Source organism: Penicillium coprophilum (assembly GCF_028826855.1).
Source record: "Penicillium coprophilum strain IBT 35676 chromosome Unknown utg000004l_segment0_segment0, whole genome shotgun sequence".
NCBI classification, from domain to species: Eukaryota; Fungi; Ascomycota; class Eurotiomycetes; order Eurotiales; family Aspergillaceae; genus Penicillium; species Penicillium coprophilum.
Window position 1 is genome coordinate 5,338,361 of NW_026622723.1, and position 14,546 is coordinate 5,352,906.

General features: G+C 50.0%; 5 protein-coding genes across 5 annotated transcripts; all 5 read right to left on the minus strand.

The window, feature by feature from the left end:
* Positions 1-195: 195 nt before the first annotated feature.
* Positions 196-1,743, minus strand: N7500_006462 (uncharacterized protein; the record flags this gene model as incomplete). Its single annotated transcript, XM_056677606.1, has 1 exon — positions 196-1,743. One exon carries the CDS (start codon positions 1,741-1,743, stop codon positions 196-198), a length of 1,548 nt encoding a protein of 515 aa, XP_056532606.1.
* A 421-nt stretch (positions 1,744-2,164) lies between these two features.
* Positions 2,165-2,880, minus strand: N7500_006463 (mitochondrial 54S ribosomal protein bL12m; the record flags this gene model as incomplete). Its single annotated transcript, XM_056677607.1, has 2 exons — positions 2,165-2,494; positions 2,635-2,880. The coding sequence occupies 2 exons, from the start codon at positions 2,878-2,880 to the stop codon at positions 2,165-2,167; spliced, it is 576 nt and encodes a 191-aa protein (XP_056532607.1).
* Positions 2,881-3,295: 415 nt separating this feature from the next.
* N7500_006464 (chaperonin-containing T-complex subunit CCT8) lies at positions 3,296-5,193 on the minus strand (the record flags this gene model as incomplete). The annotated part of the gene is made up of 3 exons (XM_056677608.1): positions 3,296-4,581; positions 4,650-5,020; positions 5,135-5,193. 3 exons carry the CDS (start codon positions 5,191-5,193, stop codon positions 3,296-3,298), a joined length of 1,716 nt encoding a protein of 571 aa, XP_056532608.1.
* A 317-nt stretch (positions 5,194-5,510) lies between these two features.
* Positions 5,511-7,095, minus strand: N7500_006465 (M48 family metallopeptidase; the record flags this gene model as incomplete). The annotated part of the gene is made up of 9 exons (XM_056677609.1): positions 5,511-5,560; positions 5,611-5,669; positions 5,721-5,752; positions 5,801-5,864; positions 5,920-5,965; positions 6,025-6,049; positions 6,106-6,346; positions 6,424-6,962; positions 7,063-7,095. 9 exons carry the CDS (start codon positions 7,093-7,095, stop codon positions 5,511-5,513), a joined length of 1,089 nt encoding a protein of 362 aa, XP_056532609.1.
* An 850-nt stretch (positions 7,096-7,945) lies between these two features.
* Positions 7,946-11,655, minus strand: N7500_006466 (vWFA and PH domain-containing RING finger protein; the record flags this gene model as incomplete). The annotated part of the gene is made up of 3 exons (XM_056677610.1): positions 7,946-10,800; positions 10,859-11,329; positions 11,559-11,655. 3 exons carry the CDS (start codon positions 11,653-11,655, stop codon positions 7,946-7,948), a joined length of 3,423 nt encoding a protein of 1,140 aa, XP_056532610.1.
* Positions 11,656-14,546: the final 2,891 nt, after the last annotated feature.

Sequence of the window (14,546 nt, forward strand, 5' to 3'; positions counted from 1 at the left end):
TGATCTTTTGCTTTCTTTTTTTATTTGTCAGTTCGGCGTGGAATATGAGGCAAGATGAGACACGAATGCTTGGGAGCGGGAACTATATAGAAGGGTATCATGGCCACAAAATGATACATTGTTATAACACATAGCGGTATACAGGCAAAAAACCATGTGCAGGACAGATATACATACAACAGCTTGGAATTACTTTCAAGTAATCCTCAAGAGCTTAGGAGGCAAACCAGGATTGAATGTCCGGTCTTCCCACTTATCCTTCATTTCCACCAGACTTTTCTTCGACAACGAGGTTGGAAGGCCTCTTTTGGCAGTAAGATTGTAAACCTCACGGCTCTTCTCCATATCGCCATCCTCGCGGAAGAGCATGGCCAGGATATACCCAGCCTCATTGTTTCCCTTATCAAAAGCAAGCTCGTACCAGTCCATCGCGAGCATGCGATATGTCTTGCGATCCATGGGTTGGTTGAACACCGTATAAACCCAATTCGTTATAGGCTCGAAGGGTCTCAGCCAGGTCTCGCGCGAGGCATGGGCCTCTTCCCTCTGTTTGGCGTTTCTCTCGGCCTCGGTGGTGAATTCGCCTTGAGAGATACGGTAGTAGTAATTCGCAAGGTAAAAGCAGGCTGGACTGTGTCCCGCCAACGCAGCGGCGGCCATGAAGGCCTCGTACGTCTCGTACTTATCGAGAGCCTCCGTTTCCAGCACGGTGACAGCGTAGTCAGTCATGGCAACCGGGTCGTGGAACTCCAGGGCGGCTCGGCGTGTGGCACTCTGGATACCCTCAAGACCTCGTTCCTTCTCAACGGCAACAGCGTACATCCGCCAGGGCGAATCAAACTTATCCACTAACATTATATCCTCCCAGTGGGGAGGGCGTATCCTAGTGGGTTGCAGGTATGGTAAAATCTTCTGCTCCAGAAGTCGGGCGGCTTGTGCGTTTTCACCACGCCAGATGAGCAGCTTAGCATATAACATAATTGCATGAGGGAATTCATCTTTGAGAGCCAAGTCTCTGACCCGTGCTATGTACTCGTTGTCCCGGTAAATGTCTACATTTTTCGTCTGCATGTACCGGCTCACGAGGTCGACCAGGGCTCGGCGCGAATTTGCTTTTGCGCAGCTGGTCAATGCCCATTGATAGATGTAGCGGCCCGTTTGAAGTTCTCCGAGAATGATTGCGATTCGATAAACGGCGTCAACATCTATGGCAAATTGCATGGTTAATATCGCGTAGTTAAATCCGTAGCCTTTCACCCAGAATTTGAATTTACCTATTGAGATACTCCGAACAAGACTTGCGGAAGGGCCCTGCGAGTGCGATAGCCTAATCAACTGTTCACCCACGGACGCGAACGTCGCCATGTTGACACCCGGCGGCATAACGTGAGTAAAGCGCTCATACAATTGGCGCGTAAATTGCTTAAACTCCACCATTGTTGGTTCAACATGTGCACCGCAATAGGCATTCCAAAACCCGTCACGATCCAATTTCAATCCACCTGGGCCTTCGAAGACATCATCGTTCCTCAGTTGTTTCCGAACAGATGGTGCCTTACGAGAAGGCCTGATAGCCGATCGAGTTGGCGTGGTGTGAAAGGGCCGTTTCAATGTGGTTGTGTTGCTATTGGTGACAGCTCGAGCGGTGCAAGCTTGCGCGCCGTGGCCCGAGGCATATGCTTTAGGGAAAAGAGCTTGATGTAATTGACGCCATTGTAACGGAGAAATCAATGGTCTCGCCATTGGAAATAGTGCGGATGGGAAATGGTCGAGGTTGGTGAGGTGGGTAGGTTTTCTCTGGTTGAAGTTTGGAGATCGGGAATTTCACCGCGAAGCCGCTCCGACATTGAGATATACCAATAGCTTGCCTATACAGCAGGATTTCAAAATATTTACAGATTTTCACCGAAATACAAGAGCATCGATATGCTAAATGCATCAATTAACCAAACGAGCCCTCTGTACCAGACGGCCCCAGAATACAATGCGTATAATGTACATTTTGCCTTGATCTGCCAGGCCAAACACAATAAATGCTCAACAAGATCTCTCAAAAGCAAGAAACCGAAGAGAAAAAAAAGAGAGGAAAAGACCAAAACGACAACATCTTCCCTGACTCTCTTCCCAATCTATCCCCTTCCCGTGCTTAAACAATAAACAGCTTTTACTCCATAGTCGCCTTAGCACCGAGCGCCTTGAATGTCTCGATAAGCTTCTCTGCCTCCTCCTTGGGCACAGACTCCTTCAGAATCTTGGGTGCGGACTCGACGAACTTCTTGCTGTCCACGAGCGACAGGCCGAGCATGGTCTTGATCTCCTTGATGACCTTGGGCTTGGAGGTAGGCTCGAAAGACTCGAGCTTCAGATTGAAGAGCGTCTTCTCGGCTGCGGCGGGGGCAGCCTCTTCCTCCTCAACGGGGGCCGCCGCACCGGGGGCACCACCGGCGGCCATAGCGAAGCCGCCAACGGGAAGGTCGGGGATGTTCAGGCGGGTCTGTGTGAACGTTTTGATTAGCTATAGTTCGTATAAAATACCTCAATTGGATAGAGTGACGATGCAGAGAGAGAAGTAATGCAAAAACGTATGTCCTGTTCGGCAACCCATCAATTATGTGTGTATATTGTCAAACCCACCTTCAAGCTAGACACCAGGTCGGCAGTCTCGAGCAGCGTCAATGTGCTGATCTGGTCGACAATCTGGGAGATCTTGGGGTTGGTAGCAGCCGCAGGGGCTGCCTGGGTGGATTCGCATCGCCGGCTGCTGGGTGTGCGACGGGCTGTGAGGTATGTAGCGGAGGTCGCGATGCGCAGGGAGGACGGGCGGACAGAGCCGGAGAGCTGTCTAGCGCAGCGGGCTGCGGCCTGGGTGGAAAAGGACATGGCGAAGGCGAGAAAGAGGCGGGAAGCTCGAGAGGAAGGGAATTCAGAGGAAAGTGGTGGGGATTGGAATCGCGGCTCGTTGATATCAAGACCGAAAGGAAACACTTGAGGAAAATCTGGGAGTGGCACGTGACCTGTCACGCCTCAGGCACATTAATCCTATCTATCAGGCAAACACGGCCCACAGCACCCAAGGTATGATTAATTGTATTCTAACATCCCTTAGGAGATTCTTCGATGCAAAAGATACTCGTAATATGCATACTCGAAGGAACCAAAGAAGAAAGTACTGGAAGAGAAAGGTAGTCCAATTTACAATGTTCTCAAAAAGCATATCATCGTACGAAGATCTATCAGGCCTCATATTATCAAATAGCATCCAGACCCTCATTGCTCCTTTTTTTTTTAAAAGAATTTAGTCCTGGTCCCAATCACCTCCACCCTGCGGTGGCTTGGGACCTCCCGCCTGTCTCGAGACAATGATCTGGTCGACGCTCAGCACCGTCCGGGCAGACTCACTGGCCAGGCGGATCGCAGACATCTTCGTGGCCATAAGATCTAGGATACCCTCCTCGGTAGTGTCCAGGGTGCCGTCGGAGTCGCCAATCTCAAGGTCCACACCTGTAGTCCAGTATGGCTCCTCCTCTTCAGACGAGCTGCCCTCCTCCTCATCCTCTTCGGAAGATGACTCGCCAACAGCAGTAGTGCGGTGGTGTGCGGTGTACAGACGCGAGAGAACCTCGGTGGCATCGAGACCGGCAGACTCGGCGAGTGTGCGGGGAACGACTTCGAAGGCCTCGGCGAACTTGCGGATGGCGTACTGGGGCAGGCCGGGGGTTCGGTCGGCGAAGTTGGAGATGCGCTCAACGAGCTGGATCTCAGTGGCACCGGCACCGGGGACAAGGCGGGGGTCCTTGGTGATGGCCTTGACGACGTTGACGCCGTCATCGATGGCACGCTCGACGTCCTCCAGGTGATTTTGAGTGGCACCGCGCAGGACAATGGTTGCTGTGCGGGTGATAGCGTTGGCGTCCTCCTGGCGGAAGACGGTCACTCGGTCACCGCCAATCTCGGTTGTCTCGACAATGTCGATCTGGCCCATCTCATCGGGCATGGGGGCACCCAGGCGAGCCAAAGGTGTGGCGCCGACAACACGGCACAAGCGACGGAGCTCGAACTTGGACAAAATCTTAATGACGAGGATATTGAAACGGTTGAGGTAGTGCATTGCCAAGTCGCCAACGGTGGAACCGGCAACGACCACACGGAGACCGGAGTCGTAGAGCTCCTTAATGGCAGTCTCCAGACGATCCTCCTCACCCGCAGTGAAGTCCATCATCTCCTGGGCGTTCTTCAGGAGGACTGTGCCCTTGGTCTCGGTCTGGCTGATATCGATAGGGCAGCTGAAAACGCCGACCTTGGCCCTGCTGGCCTTCTTGATAATTCCATCGGGCTCCCGGGGGAAGACCATACCCTTCACCACCTTCGACTGTTCCAAGCTACCACCCATAATTTTAACGACTCGCACGTTGTCGACGTTGAAGTTAAGGGGGTTCTTGGGCAACACAGCCAAAACCGCCTCCGCAACCAACGCAGCCAAGGTCTCCTCCGTGCCGGACTGCTTAGAGGCCACCACTGTGCGGAGAGCCTTGCTCAATTCTGTTGCCGATCGCATATCCTGGAGTCTGTCGACCTCGAGCTCTATAGGAAATTAGAAACATTCCCTCATTTGTATATCGACAAATTGATCATGGGAGGGGGAAACATACCCTCTAGAACAGACAGGGCAAAGTTCTGAGCCTTCTCGTATCCGGAAACAATATCACTCGTCTTGAGACCCATGCGGATCAGCTCCTCTGCCTTCTTCAACAATTCACCGGCCAACACAATAACCAAGTTGGTACCATCGCCCATCTCCGCATCCTGCTGCTGACTCGCCATAACAAGCAGCTTAGCAGCGGGGTGAACGACATCCAACTCACGGAGAATTGTAGCCGCGTCGGAGGTCAGAATCATCTTTTGCAGGTGGTTGATGACGATCTTGTTGCGGCCATAGGGGCCCAGGGAGGTCTGGACGGTGCCCGAGATAGCCTGGCAGGCTTCAATGTTACGGATAACGGCTCCATCTTCGGCGTCGTGGCTATACAGCGGTAAACACAGATCAGTCAATTGCTTCGCTTCGTCTTGGAGGGGCGCCAGATAAGGAGGTCCCTATTGCGGTGGGTTTTCGGGCTTCCCGACTTTTCGAACTCACCTCTGGTACCCGGGCTTGAAGAGCCCCGCCTGGGATGGACCGGGAATTGATAGGGACATGATATTAGGTCGCGTCTGAGAGATATGCGACTGATATCAAATGGGTTGAATGTGAGGGAGTGGATGAAGCTGTTGTGCCAGGCAATTTTTGGAGCTACGGTGGTGGGTTTGCTCGGTTTGCACGAGGGGGAGCCCGCCAGTTGCTTGGCGTTCACTATAGATCAGCGACATTACAATCTCTAGTCCTTCTTCTACATTTGCTCTCGTTTGTTTTTATGTTTTGATCTAATAGGAAATGCTTTAGTGTCTATCAATACATTGGCTAATTCTACTATACAGTTACCATCAATGCACTATGGACTTGAATGCTCTGTTGGTCACCTCAAATATGCGACATGCGAATTATAAGCATTCTGGAAACCAGGCACTGAAGAAGTTAGCAAATTGCTATAGATAAAATAGGATTAAAGCTCTTACTGTATCCTTTGATAGAGCTGCACCCAGCCTCATCATAGATTGCCTCGGCCTTGTCTAGCCTATTTAGATGAATTAGTAACAACCAAGTCAACGCTGGGGAATGATCATACCATCCTTGGATAGCTTCCATTCGATTGTAACTCTACTCCAGGTTAGTCATTGCCTCTCTATAAGTCTTCTCCAAGCCTACCGATGGGTGGGTGGACATAAACTGCGGAGGAGCCTCTTTCTCCTGCTCATACATGCGAGCCCATCTAGCAGTCATCAGCAAAGCTCAAGACGCGAACGCACGTTGTCAGATGGACTTACAGCTTGACGGCGGCCTTGGGATTAAAACAGGCTTTAGACATCATCACTGGTCACAATCGTTAGCAACATAATCGCATTTTGATCCTAAACTTCAAAAGTTCATACTGAGCCCGATCTTGTCTGCTTCGGCCTGTACGTAACAATTAGCCAAGTGACCATATAGTAAAAGCAAAACGCCAACCATACCTCTTGCGTCCGCGAGTTCGGCAAGCTATACATAAGATTCAAAAGAAACGAAGAGAACTGCCCGGAGACATCAAACAAGAAAGAGATAGCGAATACAGCTCCTAGCGTAATGAAACTGGTGCTCATACGCTCTGCAGGGTGATGAGCCACAACATGAGCAATCTCATGTCCTAGCACAGCAGCCAGACCGTCCTCGTCTTTGCAAATTGGTAAGATGCCCGTGTAGACAAAGACCTTTCCCCTAGACGAAGCAAAACGATGTCAGCGATGTCGATAACCATAGATCCCAAACATCCATGACCACAAACCAAAACCTACCCGGGAAGAACAAAAGCGTTAACCGTTTCATCATCCTTAATAACATGAACCTTCCAATCAGCGCCTTCAATAGGCGCCTGCGGGACCAAGCGTTGCAGCACATCATCTACCATGCGAGTAAGAGGATGGTTATAGGGCAGAACCTTACCACGCTCGGTAATGAGGACCTCACGATAACTCTCTTCGCCCATTTTGAGCTCCTGGTGATGAGAGACACAGTTGAACCGTCGTCGGCCGGTCATCTCCACTATCTCGGTGTTGTATAGGTAAAGTCCAGATATACCCACGCCAATCGCAACAAAGTGATGCGGTTTAGCATTTTGCACTAAGCGGTAGACAATAGGTCGGCGTGCGCTTCCTCGGAATCGATTGTACTGGTTTTGCCTTTGTTGGTAGGGGGGATCGGTGGCTTGAGAAGAAAGTACGCCGATTATTTGGGGAAGGTCTGTGAAATGAGGGTTGTGATTGGGGTCGGGTCTGTCGTAGTCGTGCGATTTGATAGGACGGAAATTCAGCCCAATGAGTGAAGGACTGAGGCCCTGAGGTATTGTATGAGCGCGAGGTCTGGGTTGCTAATGAGACGGCCTTTGGATAGGTGGGTGGTTTCGGCGATAAGAAAGGGTATGCGGATGCGCATACGTGGGAAGCGCGCGTAATAGATTGACGGAGCATGATCGAGAGCTGTTGGGAGCTGTCTAGCTCTCTAGATTGAGGTACATAAATGTCAAGAAAAGAGTTGACGAATTTGCAATGTTCCAGGTGGAACCAGACCTCCCCGGGGAAGTTGCAAGTTGAAGATCTGAGCCGGCGATAAGCCACATGCCCCATCGTGACATTCGGCCCAAGAGCAACGTCATGTCTCCAAAATCCCCACTCTACCGCTTGTGAGGGTATCCGTTCTTCTTGTTTGAATTAAGTCAAGATCTCGGGAGTACGGAGTACATATGTGACTGTTCCTCCGTGCATCACAGATTCTCACAGTACAAACATAGCCGGGCTCCCAAGTTGACTGACCTTGGATGTTTTGCCCCGGTGGGCAGGAAGTAAAGAAAAAGAAAAATGTGTTTGACAAGGTATGTGTTTCTACTTCAAGGCAACTAATGGATTCAGATAAACTATGCAACGCTGGATGTATAGAAAAATAAAGGCAAGTCCGGTAAATCATCATATGTTTAAGTAAAAAAAAAAACAACAGAACCCCATCCCACCCGCGCACCATAGCCGAGACCGCCAGAGCAATTACATAGAAACAGAGATGTTATGTCCAAATACGGCATAAATCCAACTGGAGCGGAAACATATCAATAACAAAGCCCCTGGTATCATGTTGCGTAGTCATGGGAACAAAGTGGTATCATAGGGATGGCAAAAGAAATCTGCAAAAGGGAAATGAAAAACAAGAAATAACACGTCGACTCAGTATGTGCAAGTCGGGAATGGGAGACAATGTAAAGCGTTTCGAAAGTCAAAAATAAGAGGGATAAGAACACATGCCGAGTTGAGAGAGTTGAGAGCTGACTCCCTACTCCTCGGTCAAAGCATCGTCGCCAGTCTCACGCCAGTCTTGGGATCGTTCCGTCAACCGACGCACACCGGAGACACGTTGAGCCCAATGGGCTTCGGAAGGAGTGCGGAAAGTGTAGGCGCGCTGCGAGGAGATTACGCCAATGCTTTGTAGCACCGCCTTGCGTGAATCCCGCCCAAAGACTGCCGGATGGTTGATCCACTCCAGGGCCGCTTCCAGATCTGCATTCAGGGCAAGCATCGTCTGAGCATCAACCGCAGAGGGCGGTGTGATGGTATTGGTGTCGGATGCGGATGAATGTGTTCCACCAAAGGTAGATGATTTAGGAGAGGAGGCCGAGACTGGGGTGTCACCACGGCTGTCGGCATCGCTGTCGGACCGAGAGGCACCCGGAGGCAAAGGTGGTAGGCCACCCTTGCCCAGGCCTTTGAGGATGCTGCGGGTTTCGTTGAGGAGATGCATCGCGCGATCATGCTGACCTCGAGAAACCAAGGTGAGAGCACGGGTCAGCATGTCAGAAGTGAGTAGCTCCATGCGGCGCTGCACGATCGAGGGGTGAGGAGGAATTGGAGGGGTCGAGGATCGCTGGCCCTTGGCCCGAGGGTTAATTGGCAGCATGGTAATGGCTAGGAGTGAAGGGCGGGGAGAGTGGGTGAGATGGCCATCACGGAGCAGGTCGCCGTAAGTTAGATCAGCCTGGATCAATGGAACCTCCTCAACACTCAAGACTCGTGATTCGTCACCATCAGAGCCGCCGCCGAGAGCCTCCAATCCGGAGACCAGGCTCTCCCACGGATCTTGCGGCATGTTGTCCTGCGTAGCATTGTCGGGTTGGATGACAAGTTGAACCAGCACGTCGCGCTTGTCACCGAATCGGAGATCGCCCAGTGCGGCTTCGGCATCTTTGCCAGTTGCACGCTTTGTGGTGTGAAGAGCGCCGCTGATCTTGACAAACTTGGCGGGCGATCCTTCAGGTAGGCGAAGCTTCAACTTGACGTTTTGGTGAGAGGTTGTCTGCAGCGCGCCCAGGCATCCAGCGACACATTCTCGCAACATCATCCAATCCTTCACATAGGAGTAAGACCCTTTAGTACGGGTAGATAACTCGATCATGGTATCGGGCTTGTGGGTCAATCCAAGTCCAAACGAGTGGATGCTGACCTTGGCAGCCTCCGCGCGGGAGACCACGAAATCCACGCTTTCAGGGTCGGAGATCGAGGAGTCACTGATTAGAAGGATTGTGGAGACAGGGTTGTTAAATTTACGCTGCATCAGAAGATCCATAGCGACATTGGCACCTTCAACCACGTCCGCACGGAGACTCTTTTGGCCAACTGGCCGGATCGATTCGAGGATCTTGGACCATCCGGCCCAGGACTTGGTGGTCATACCCACCAGGGGCACACCTCCACCACTTGAGCCAAAAGTCACCAGGCCCATCCGGTCCCGAGGGCCCAGATTGTGCACAAGGAATTTGAGGGCATCGCGCAGGAGAGTAATCTTCAACCCTTGCATAGATGAGGATACTGGAATGACCACGACAAGATCGAGAGGGATATGAACTGTGTTGATGGAAGGGAATTCTGCATCGGGGTTGGTGTAGTCGGTAATGGCGGTATTGATAGATTTCCCTGCACCGTACGATGAATTGACAGAAGCCTGTCGTTGAATTCCACGGCTACCACGGTAGTCATCCTCCTCCGCCCCCGAGTTGTCGTAATCGTAGTCATTTTGACGTGAAATGGCCTCTGGGTGCAGATCGATCAAAGACCGACGCCACGTATCAAGCTGGTTGCGGTTCCGGAAGTGAAGATAGAAACAGGGCAGCTCGGTAACAGAAAGGTTCAAGGAAAGAATCGGTTCATCTGGCGACGCCTCGATAGACTTTAAATGCTTTTTTATCAAGATCGACCCCTTGAGGCTGCAACGAGCAGGCTTGCGTCGCCCAGTCGCGTCGAATTGGTTCGGGTCGGCCGATTTTTTTTCCTTGACACAGATCAACATCTCTCCGAAGAGATAGCATTCCAACTCCTGCCAGGAATCCCGATCCTTGCCCACGCGCATATGTCCGTGGAGACGCAGCTTGCCAAACCGTTGGAACTCAAGGCCATGCCAGTTATCAACCCTGTTGCGCAATTCCTCGGCCACTTCTTCCAGATTCTCCGTTGGCTCATACTGAATCGATCGAGCATCTTGTCCACCACCAAATCGTCCCGCGTATGGCCCATCCGGCTGCGACTGTCCCGAAGGCGTGTGTCGTAGATCATCCAAATCGGGACGCCAATTGGAATCAGGCACCTCGACAGTAATAAGACATGTGAGGGTCTGCTGTTGGCGGGATCGATTCATAGTCGGAAACTCGCTTCGAACGGTGACCATCGGCGCGGGAATGGGATTCTTGGCGACTCCGGGGCGAGGACTGAGGTCTGATTCCATAGCTTGGACATCGTAATCATGGCGTCGCCCAGTGCTAGTGTGCTGGCCTTCATTGTATTCACCCGATGAACCAGCCGCGCTGCCGTTCCGGGAGTGGGGTTGACGAGGGTTGGAGCCCACCGTCAATCGCTCTACGCGCTCACGATGGCTGCTGGTATCACGGCTATCCCGCCGATTGTAAGATGGATCTCTCGAGGGGTTGTAAGATGGTTCTTTTGCTGAAGGGTTGTAAGATGCCTCCCTTGTTGAAGGGGTGTAAGGTGGTTGCTCTCGGGTCCCCGAGGTGTAGCGGCTGCCGGAATCACTCGGTGGTCGTCGACTCGAGATCTGCTCCCAGGGAGTAGATGTTGACAAGCCACTGCGTACTGTAGCGGCATCATGCGACGTCACTGAACGAACGATGTTACTGATTTTCTCTGGGGAAAGATCTCATTAGCCGTCTGGCCCCTCTTAACCCCCGCACGAGGGACATACCGATATCCAGGACATTTCCACCGCGACTTGTGTCCAAGGCCAAGGGCGCATTGCAGGTCGGGCAGTATTGTCCATCGCATTCCCGCAAAAATTCATAGAAACAGGCCTCGTGCGAGACATGGGAGCACGCAAGCTGCAGGACTCGCTCGCCACGTAAGGTATGTTCCAAGGGCTCCTCGCAAACCGCACATTCGCTCCCTACAAACGTCCTTTCCCTCCGTGTGTGGGTGCGATCTACCTCCATTGGGCCGATGGTTCGTCCCGATCTTGAATTAAATGATGCTCGTGAGCGATTTGAATGCGCAGGTTGACCAGCGGGTTCAGGGTAAGCAGAATGATACGATCCAGATACCGTCGAGGGTGCTCTTGGCCGGGTGATATCGGTCTGGTTGGAAACACTGCTGCTAGGTCGGTCTATTACACCTCGGGTGAATGAACGCAATGAACGGAGAGGGGAACGAGAGGACGGTTCTGGCTGTGATTGAAATTCTGTACGTCCCAGATCCCTGGTTAGCAATCTTCAAGGCTAATAGCAGGTTAAAGCTATTTTGCAGAAGCTCAAGTATTAAAGATGTGAATAAAAGAGGGAGAGAAAGGTCTCAAACAACGCTTCAAACAACATTCAGGGGAGAGTTTAGACTCTCCCATCTAGAACAGGCCACAATAGGTCTCAGATCCGAAAATTACCAGCGACACTTACTTTTGGACTTTTTGGATCGACCTAGGAAACCCAGCTCAGATAGATGGTGAGTTGAGTCGTTCCCAGAGTCCTCCGATCTAGGTGAACGTTTCCACATCGACTCAAAGGGAAACAAAGAGGTGGGGGTAAAAAAAAAAAAAAAAATAAAAACAAAGACCAAAGACCCAAAATAAACTAATCCCAAACTAATCAAAAAAATAAAATAGATAAATAAATATAAAAAAAAGAATATTAAGGATATCAATAAGAGAGAAATGTACGGAGTATAGTTGAAAAAGATGGAGATGCATAGGGGGTAAACGCCGAGAAGAAACACATGGGAACTAAATAAGAAAAGCCCAAAAAAGAAAAGAAAAAAATACAATAGTTTCCACTTTGGACCATGGATATGGAGGTGGAGATCCCCTGAATCGGGATTTTGCTCTTTTTTCTCACTTCTGTACGTATATATTGATATATTGATATACGATATATAGATATATCGATTAAATAGAGATGTAAGAAGTACAGTCAATGGTATGGAACAGAATTACTTCACATACCCAATACCTCGGTTCAATCACTTTGCATATCCGATCGGCTTACAATCAAAGGGATCTGATCCTGAAATCGGGTTAATTTACTATGGAGTCCTCGATGGAGTACGGGAGCACTTAAAATCATAATTCGATCACCTTTGGATTTCAACCCGGATCAATTCGAACTCTTCCATATTACTTTCAAGATTTCAAGTTATAAATATTTCCGAACTTAAACAAGATGCCTAGGTACACTAGGTACACTAGGTATTCGGCAAATCCAAAATTACTCTAGATGTTCCAAAGATCTGTACTTCGGATCGGAGGAACGTAATTTCCAATTGGAAAGTCACGGGATCTAGCGGCTCATTTACCCTATACCCACTCGATATTGGCTAAGGACCACGCTCTTGGGAACTGTGGCAAATTTGTTTGTCGATCCTCCAACGGGTTCCCCCCTGTCACTTTTGGGCTCCAAAGAAACTCGGGACTTTTTTTTTCGGTTTTCTACAATCTTTCTGCAATGACGCAGTTTCTCTGCACAGAAATTACCCCAGCTCCAAGTCCAAGCCCCCAAGTCTATTAATCCCTGCTATATTTGATCGACATCCGAATAGGGATAAAATTGGTAAACGGGTTACGGAGCATCTAGACGCACTTCTGCGGCTTTTGACGATCGCTTCTCCAACGGAGATTTTATGCCAACCTGAAAGACAGCTCCCCGTCGCCCGCAATTGGGCCAATTAAAGGGGGAAACAAGGCCTAATTGGTCCAATTAGCCCTCGCTTGGAATCCTGATCTCCGTCGCAGCTGCATTCGACACCGGCGTATCGCATTCGTACTATTCATTAGCGCTTGACCATCGGCCCTGGAAATAGGGGAGGCCAAGCTAGGAGAAATTTCTTTGCACATCATTGACTATAGCTCCCGGTTTATGGACCATACCGTGCCGTTGCCGAGGTGGATGCGAATGCCGTTTACGCTATGATCGACATACTCCTAGGTTTCTTTGGAGGGAGGGTTGTAAAATATATGTGCTCGCTTGAACTGCTCCATTGTCTCGGAAGTTCATGTCGACAGAATGTTGGCTGGAAGATGAGGATTGACAATGCCCCTTTCGAGGTGGGGTTTTTGATATTGGACCTATCGCAAACTATGTATGCTGTACACCCCTGACCTGCATATCAATCGTGCGTCGGAGAATTACCATGCAGGTTAATCGAGACCACAGTCAATCGACAAGATCGGTGTTGACTGGTATCAAATTTCTACTCGTCCCCGGAGCTGTCAAGTCTCGGCATATGGAGACACCCACATGTGGCAACCCTTCCTGACAGCTCGGTGGCCAGCTGCCTTGGCATAGACCGTAAAATAACATATCTGGGTATTCTTCCGCAATGCTATAATATATACGGCTTTATCTGTCGTTGCTTTCAGCTTCAAGTTTCGGCCCAATTCTGTACTTCATACAATCCAAATATATATTGTATGTGACTCAAGCATATATACATCACTTAGTATGATCATCTCCGTTGAAAGTTTGCAGAGCGGAATTACGTAAACACAGTCTAACTCGTTTGAGCGTGTTGATCCTTTTATTTCGATTCTACAATGGCAGAGTACATCGTCAACCAGTGTTTCAGAGTGACTCGTTGCAACCTAGAAGTGACAGGTTCACGATGATATCTACAATATACAATGCAGCATTATCCTACTTCATACATACCTCCTAGAATCGGGAATGTAACCCTTTAATCCTTTGGTTTCTAATCACGGGCATTTACATGCAGGTCTCATTGGCCGGGCTGATCCCAAGGCCCGATGATCTCTGGCTGCATAACAGACTCGAGACCTTGAAATATGGATCGAAGTTCAGTATATTCCGTGTTGTTAATGTAGTAAGCTCCGACATCAGCTTCGTAATACCCCAGGATTATAGTGCAGGGCACACAACACAGATTGGCTCTGAAAGTGGATTGTTCAAATCCTTTGAAATATCCCTTCATACACCCTCGCACACACATCAGACCGCACACAAAGTGGGTTCTAAACCAGGATGACCCCTGAAACACCCCTGAAACAGTTCTCGTCTACCACGAAACCAAGCAGAACTGAGCTAGTTTCCTTCTGCCCGGACCCCTGGGAGTCTCACCGCATTACGACCATCTTAGCTGAATCAACTCGGTGTTTCAGGTCTATTATCTATGAGGCTCAAGATCGTGACCATTTCAAACAAGTGGTAACCTACGGAGTACCCCGTAGGTACTCTATAAACTGATATTAATCATGGATAAACCCCCCCCCAATATGCGAACCGATGGAGAAGCGCCTGAATAGCTTATACAACTACCCACTCTGACCCAGTGATCATGGCTGGCCTCCAGCGTTTCTAAGATCCATCACTTTTGTACTTTCATAGGGAAATTTTGGATATATCTATTGTTCAGGGATTACGGGGCATTGTATGTTG